Source organism: Mus musculus, chromosome 10 (assembly GCF_000001635.26).
Source record: "Mus musculus strain C57BL/6J chromosome 10, GRCm38.p6 C57BL/6J".
Classification (NCBI taxonomy): Eukaryota; Metazoa; Chordata; class Mammalia; order Rodentia; family Muridae; genus Mus; species Mus musculus.
In genome coordinates, this window is record NC_000076.6 from 21367905 (window position 1) to 21375558 (window position 7654).

At 43.8% G+C, this 7654-nt stretch overlaps 1 protein-coding gene and 1 long non-coding RNA gene across 9 annotated transcripts in view; one reads left to right on the forward strand and one right to left on the reverse strand.

The window, feature by feature from the left end:
• Positions 1 to 985, forward strand: part of Hbs1l (Hbs1-like (S. cerevisiae)) — a 72911-nt gene extending 71926 nt beyond the window's left edge. For all 8 annotated transcript variants that reach the window (XR_380070.1, NM_019702.2, NM_001042593.1 and 5 more), the window contains one exon: positions 385 to 985. Coding sequence is in view for 3 of the 8 variants with exons in the window: in NM_019702.2 (NP_062676.2) it covers positions 385 to 396 (12 nt within the window). In the remaining 5 variants the exon portion in view is untranslated. The remainder of the gene's footprint in view (positions 1 to 384) is intronic.
• Gm33803 lies at positions 42 to 6854 on the reverse strand. Its single transcript, XR_380156.3, has 3 exons — positions 6659 to 6854; positions 5924 to 6022; positions 42 to 218 (listed from the first exon to the last, which is right to left on the reverse strand). It is a non-coding gene; the product is annotated as a predicted gene, 33803 (long non-coding RNA).
• Positions 6855 to 7654: the final 800 nt, after the last annotated feature.

A 7654-nucleotide genomic window follows, 5' to 3' on the forward strand; every position in this document is an offset into this window, starting at 1 on the left:
TTTTAAATAAGAGGAGAAAGGTGTCATGTACTTACAGTCACATGAATGGGAGTCCTGACTTTATGTAGTAGAAGAAGCCATATTTCTTTAACTTACTGGCTTTCAGTGACTTTAAATAATTCATCCAAAAACTTGAATGAATGTAGTTGCAAACATTTTCTGAAACATATCTTCTGTATGTGACAAAATACAATGGCATTTGAAGGGGATACCTAGAACTGAAGCAGGAAATCTCAGTAGTTCAGATTTCTTCTACATTCTCATAAGTAATATGAATATTTTATCTTAAGATTAAAAAGCTAGGTATCAGGACAGGGGTGGGAGAACCACCCATGCACTGTCACTGCAGTTGTAAAGTGTCTCATCTTCTTCTTTATTTTACAGATAAAAGAGTGACGGTCCGGTCCTCATCTCACCATGCTTCCAGAGGAGCGAGTCAGCCCCTGGGGCACTCAGTGGTGCAGCTAAGGAAACAGCATGCAGTCATGATTGTTAGATGAGAGACACTAAAGTACAGTTAGCTGCCAACAAGTATTAAGGATTACTCTGCAAAACTTCCCAGTTGCCAGCTGCCAGAGGCCAGCACTGAACTGCCATTTCTTCCCTTTCGGGGTGGCAGTAAATATGTTTGTTGTGCTGAGACTTGTGGGAGGTATCACAAGACACTTAACTCAGTGGACTCGACTTCCAGCCAAACCAAATCCAAACGCTGTTCTGTTTCCATTCTCCTGCTGTGTGTGTTCTAAGGAAGCCTTGAACCTTAGTGGGGCTTGGAGAGTCCGTCTTTGACCTGGTGCTTTTTTTAGTTAACACTAAGAAAAGATTTACTGAAGGTAACAGTGAAGCTGTTTTGTGCTGAAAATAAAACCGTCCATCAAGCCTGCCTTCTGGAGTGTAATGCGAAGTGACAGAAATCTGTTCTTAAGTAACAAAGATGCTACTTAAGTTGAGAAGCCAGCTAATAAAATGCCTTAGTTTGAATGTATTGCAAAAATGTGTTTTATTTCTTAGACATCTCTGAGGGAGTCTCTCCCCCCTCAGCAGCTGAGACTCAGGCGCCGGGTGGGGTCTCTTCACCACGAGTTACTGACTGATGCGCTGCTTTTGCTTTCTATGCTAATGGTGAACCAAGCTTAGTCAGCCTCTTCTAACCAGATCTTGGGGTTCTATTCCTTTGGAATTGGTTATTGACCATGTCTCGGTCATGTCTATATCGAAAGGCTGTGCTCCTTTATGAATAAGACTCTGATTTTCTTCAAAGTATCAGCAACAAACTTGAAGGGTTATTGATTTAATGGTGATTTGTTGGGCCATTTCTCAAGTCAAAGAAATTGAGGTTATCTGATGTCCTTAGCCGAGCCTGGGACTGAAGGACTTTATTGTAGACATTTAGAAATTAGAAAAGGCATGGATTCCCACATTTAATAGGTGCTCTTTTCTGGCTCTTTTTCTTTTTTCTTTTTTAGGGTTTTGCTGTATAGCCTAGATTGGCCTTGAACTTGCAGTGTAGCTCAGTCCTCCAGGCCCTGGGATTGCAGGTGTATGCCACCTTAACTGCTGGGCAGCTGAAGTCCCAGCCACATGGTCTGAATACAGACCCTAAATGTTCTGCTGGGTCCACAGCCCTGTGATTGCTCTCATACCGTGATCCTTTAATAAACAGCATTGTGTGACTGTCAGTTGAGTTGAAACTTACTAAGAACATTCTATTCCTATGTTGTTGAGAAACTTTCTAGATACTTCTGATAGAAAACAACCTTAAGTTGACTTCAAAACAATTTGGCTCACTTAGTTGAAGCGGAGTTAATCCTACCTTTGAGTTAGTCTGGAAGGGACAACTTTCTTGACCTTTGCCCTTCTTATAACTGCAGTCTTTTCTACCCATGACCCAGTTCTCAAATGACTCTGAGACTTCATTGTTTATGAATGAATGCCTCCGCCCTAAGCTTGGGCCCTCTCCCCAGCTAGCTCATAGCTTAAATCACCTGTTTATCCTGTTCTCTCTGTCCAGCATGGCTGGTTACCTCTCCTCAGTGACATCCATCTTCTCAGTATGAGGCAAATGCTTCCTGCCTTTGTCACCCAGAGTCACCTGAAATTTCTCCGAGTCATTGGAGCATCATCTTCAGCCTTCAGGCCCAGAATATCTGACACACTTTTCTGTGACGCAGGAACTATGAAGGACTTGCCTACCTTGTCCTTGCAAAGTTTGGCAGTCTACTTCCCTGTGTCCTATTTGTCCAATGTGACCAGTGGACACCATACTGTCTGCAGTTGAAGCAGGGGAAGTTTGCCACATAGAAGCAAACACCATGTGGAGGTTCTTCAATGCTCATCATCTTTGAAGTGGAATGGGGGTGGCCAGGAGCAGGGCTTCCCTGAAGTCCTGACTGGATCTGTGATGGTGGATGATCTAGCTAACCTTAGAGTTGTTTTGTGCAGGGAAACAGCAATTGAGGCAGTCTGTGAGTTTGAATCACCTGGGCTACTTGTCTCCTTTGATGGCCTTTATTTTTCAAATGTATAAGCTTTCAGAGGTCATGGGTGTGCAGTGTGCACAACTCAGTTAAAGATTACTTTTTGATCTATGTTCGAACAGGAAATGGGCATCTACCAATTTATAAGTTAGTTTGGACTATATGACCAAACTGTAATACAGGTTTCCATTCATGCCATTTGAAAGGATGGTGTGTATCCTGAAGATTCTGGAGCCAACAAGATGTATTGGTTGTGCACAGCTGAAGCCCTGGCTGAGACATTTTCATGTCCCCGCCAGGCCTAGAACTGTTCCCATGTAGAGGGATCAGCAACATAAGTTACCTATTTTGTTGATGGTCTTGATTTCATTCTTCCTGTCTAGTCAGGATCTTCAGGAGGTCTCCCCAGTCAAATCTGGTTTTTATTAATTTTGATGAATCCATAGTTTTTCTTCTCCTGTTGATTGATACAAAAGAATATTCTCGTCCCCAACACAACTCATCCCCTGCCTTCCATTCTGAGGTTAAGACATTCTTAATGTAGTCAAGTTGATTTTTAGTTCAGAGGGTTTTTTTCCCATAATCCAGTGTTTCTCAGCAGCTGTTGGCTTTTGTTATTAGCATTCAAAAATTTCAAAGTTCATAAAGCACTATGTAGTCCATTTCTAGGGGTCGTTGTTACCCGTTTTGTTTGTTAAGCATCTCCTTTAAAGTATGATTAGATCTCGCTACAACTGTTTGTCCTGTAGGGTTGTGTGGTATACCTGTAATATGCTTTATATTGTAATATGCAAAAAATTTCATTTTGTTAGACATCTGCTGGAGCATTGCCAGTTTTAATCTCTGATGACATTTCTAAGATAGCTGTCACCTCTAATGTACAGTCTCAGAATCAGCCTTTTCAGGAAGCATGGTGGAAACATTGAAATCTTGAGTAGCAGTTGCATGATGTGTTAACACATGTACATATCTTAATTCTCCAAACTATAAAATGAAACGCAAGCTATTGTGTGACATCGCTCTAAGGTAGCATTATGCAGAATCTGGATTCATAACTCGGGATGCACCATCTCTGTGGAGTGCCCTTCTAATGCCTCAAGCCTCTCTGGATTTTCTCGTCTACCTTTTGGTTCCAGATTGGCTTCTTCTGAAGATTATTCATTCTGATTAAAATAATCCTCTAAGCTCTTCGACCTATAACCTGGTATCTGTCTTTTAGTCCTGTCCTTATTGCAGTCTGTTTATTCTGATCTTAGAGAGGATATATAGAATTGTAATCATTACTGAACATATAATTATTTTTATATTGACAGTCAAAACAAAACTCCATGGGCTCCAAACGCCTTCTACAGTGTTTTCCATTTTTGCTTGAGTGCTCTGTCTTTCCTTTGGAGACTTATTTTCCTATCTCCCTTTGGAGGCTGTGGTGGTTTGAATATGCTTGGCCCATGGGAAGTGGCATTTTTAGGAGGCATGGCCTTGTTGGAGTAAGTGTGTCACTGTGTAGACATGCTTTGAGGTCTCCTAGAGCCCAAGTTCCACCCAGTGTGGAAGAGAGAGCCTTCTCTTGGCTGCCTAAGATGAAGATGTAGAACTCTCAGCTCCTCCAGCACCATGCCTGTCTGGACGCTGCCATGTTTCCCACCATGATAATGGACTGAGCCTGTAAGGCAGCTCCAGTTAAGTGTTGTCCATTATAAGTTGCCTTGGTCATGGTGTCTTCACACATGGAACCCGACTCAGAGACTTTATTTCTCTTAATGTTTTCTAAATTTATTATCTTTTTCCATATTTCCTTTACATCCTTTTCTCTGGGTATTTTTAAACATTATTTAGTTGTTTTTATGGACATCATTTTATTAATTTCAAACTAATTTGTTTCTCTTTTATTGTTTTCAAACTCACACATTACCAGTTTAGAAATCTGGGTTCCTCAGTCATACGACAGCTCCGGGGAAAATGTTCCTTCTGCTCTTCTGGGCTTCTGCAGGTTCCTCAGGCCAGCATGTTGCCCTGGCTGTGCCCCTCTTGGTTTGGTCCCTTTCTCTGGGTGGACCCAAATTGGGCTGCAGTTTCCCATGGGCCACCTAGCGCTCTCTAGCTCACTTTCCAACCTTTTTCAGGACCATGCTGTGCTTAGGAGAAGCCATGGCTTGAGGCCCTGGTAGAACCAGCTTTTCTATTCAGCGGGGTCTTTTGGCAAACAGCCACCTTTTGCGATGCCTCTCAGTGTCTCCCACCTGGGAGTTCTCAGGCTCTAAGCTTGGATTTGTAGCCCAATGTTCCGTGAGCCATTTGTAACTAAGGTCTTTTCTACCCTCATCCCAGTTCCCTCTGAGACTTGTGCTCTGACTAACCTGTTGTAACTTACATAATTGTTCTATTTGTGCCACGTGGCTGGTTACCTCTTCAACTTCATATGTTTGTCTCCTCGGAGTCCCAAGGAAATCTTCCCACCTTTTACTCGAAGAGTTCCAATCTCTCTACCGGATGTCCCACCTTCTAATTCTGCTTGAGCTCATTGGCCATCAGTTTTTTATTGACAGGTGATGCTTCCACACAGTGCATAAGAGATTATCCCTACACTGCCTGCCTTGCTTTTCTTGCTTGCCCTGCCCTGGTTGTCATTTGCCTCTGAGATCTATAGACTCTTCTGTAGTGATAGGCTATAGACAGAGCATGGTGGCTGTACACTGTGTCCTCACACCCTCTATCTACAGCAGGGACAGGCTGGAAAAGGCTGTACGGGGGAATCCCTAAACCCATCCACTCACTGGCCATGGTTGGGGTTTTCCCTGGGACATGTTCACAGCAGTGTGAAGTGAACATAAGACAGCTGAGAATTGTAGGGTGCTGAAATTTGGGGTTCTACTAAACAGTGGTTTGATATACTTAGAAATATGGTAAAATTAACATTTTAAATTAAGAATTTAGCATAAATGGATAGCAACATGAAGGGGCTTAATGACTTTCCTTTCTTGAGAATTGTAAGTGTTCATCAAAACTCAGGTGTCCTGAGGTGAGCAGCAGGCCAGCTCTTGCCTGAAGATGCTTCATGGTCTCCTCAGTGAGGCTACTTTAAGATGTGATTAGTGGTGTAATTATAGTTGTAAAATACAACTTAAGATGGCATAGCTAAAATAAGTGAACTGATTCCAGGTATGGAGACATTGTGACTACATGAATAAGTTTATTCTCACAACCATAACAAGCTTGAAGATAATTTTGGGTAAATCTCTAATTGAATTAATCAAAAAGCAAACAAATTTAATGAGACTCACCAAAGATCATGAATTCAAACCTGGCTTAAATTATGTAGCCCAGCACTCACAACCCCCCTCAAAAAATACATAATGAAAAATTATTAAATAATATAATTAAAGCTGTTTGAATTTTCATACTGCCTTAGAGATCATCTAAACAAAATGTGTAGAGGAATCTCTTACCCAAGTAGATAGCACATTGTTAAACGCAAAAACCTGGCGAGTCAGCACCATCAGTAGCAAGGAGTTAAGTGCTGCAGAGTCAGCTCTGGCCCAGTAGCCCTGCAAGGAAGCCTGTGCTTTGAAATGGCTCAAATAGGTTTTAAGCCTCCTTCCTTGGAGTGGAGTGTTGGCTGAAGAATTAAAAAGCTGGTCAAAATGTCATATGCCCGTATTTATTTACAAGGTAGAGCTACAAGCAAGAAGCTATTAAAATAATGCCAGGCATGATTTACAAAGTTATTTTCTGGAGCAGCGGCTCTCCACCTTCCTAATGCTACTATCCTTTAATACAGTTCTGTGGGTCAAAAATGGGGTTCTTCATCTGCTGGGGGCCGCTGGCTCGGGGCTAGGGCTACTAGGCGAGGCTGGACACAGGAAGTTTCACTGTGCGCACCCACACAGAACTACTGGGTGGGCGTCGGGCCGTGAGAAACCGCAGGACCCGGCTCTGGGGTTGGGAAAAGGTGCAGTCTGGGGTCCCCTCGGACCTGCCAGAGTTAGGCTCAGATTTTCCGGCACCATAAACGCCACTGGGCGCCATGGAAGAGCCGGTTCTGGGGTCCCTGGGCCACACAGAAGCCAGGGATGTCAGGTTCTCAAGTCAAGAAGAGCTGAGAATGGGTGGGGACCCTCGGGCGGACCCGGGAGGGGGACCAAAGGGAAAAGGGCAGGGAGGAAAGAGCTCTGAGAGGTTACCGTGGGGATGAGAGTCCTAGGCTTGCTCAGTCAGTGGTTTGGGTTGGCCGAAGCCGCGGCTGGAGCACAGGGAGGCCTCCCGTGAGAGGCTCTTTAGGGGAAGGCCTGCTCCATTGCTCCAGCATGGTGGATCCCGATGAGAAGAGTCAGTCCATGGTTTTAAGGCCTTTATTGTACAAAGGCAGAGAGAGGGAAAGAGTAGGGAAGCAGAGGCCAGCCATGAACACGTGGAGAGAGGGGACAAGGGAAGGCAGAGAGAGGGGGAACAGGGGAGAAAGAGTAAGAGCAAGAGAGTAAGAGGTAAAAGAACGAGGAGGGGGCAAGCAGCTCCTTTTATAGTAAGCTGGGCCACGCTGGCTGTTGCCAGGTAACTGTGGGGAGGAGCATACCTGGCTGCCAGGTAACTGTGGGGTGGAGTCCAGACAAGAACCAGGAGCCTGGGGTATTGCCTATGATGCCACACACCTGTCTGCAGGGGGCTGTGGGAGACTGTTATGATCCTAGAAAAGCACCGGTGTTTGAGGAATTTAGTCCCGGAAGGCATCCTTTAAGTCTGCTTTGGATGGCGGAGGGAGAAAATATCATGTTAATTATGCATCCAGGATAGGCAGTAACAGTTTGTCTATAAAAGGAAACTGGTTGTCAATTAAGGACTGAAGGATGGTAATCAGCATAGTTGATTTGACCTGTGGACGTAGATTAGATGACTTTTGAACCTTAAAGGAAATGTAAAGTGAGTTGAATAATTTTTTGGTAACACATGAATGCTAGGGAGAAAAACAAACATTTAAATAAAGAAGAGAGAAAATTGTGGGTTGAAAAGCACAAACATTGTTACAGGTGTTCCTGTTAGGAGAACTTCTAAGCATTTAAACAAACCCTGAAAACCTTTGGCTTCAGGTGTGTTTTTTCTTTGGTGGGCTTAGGTGGAGGGGCGAGGGGCCTGCTCTGCCATGAGGTGGTTGTGTGCTCTGGCAGATGGGTTCCTGTTTTCCC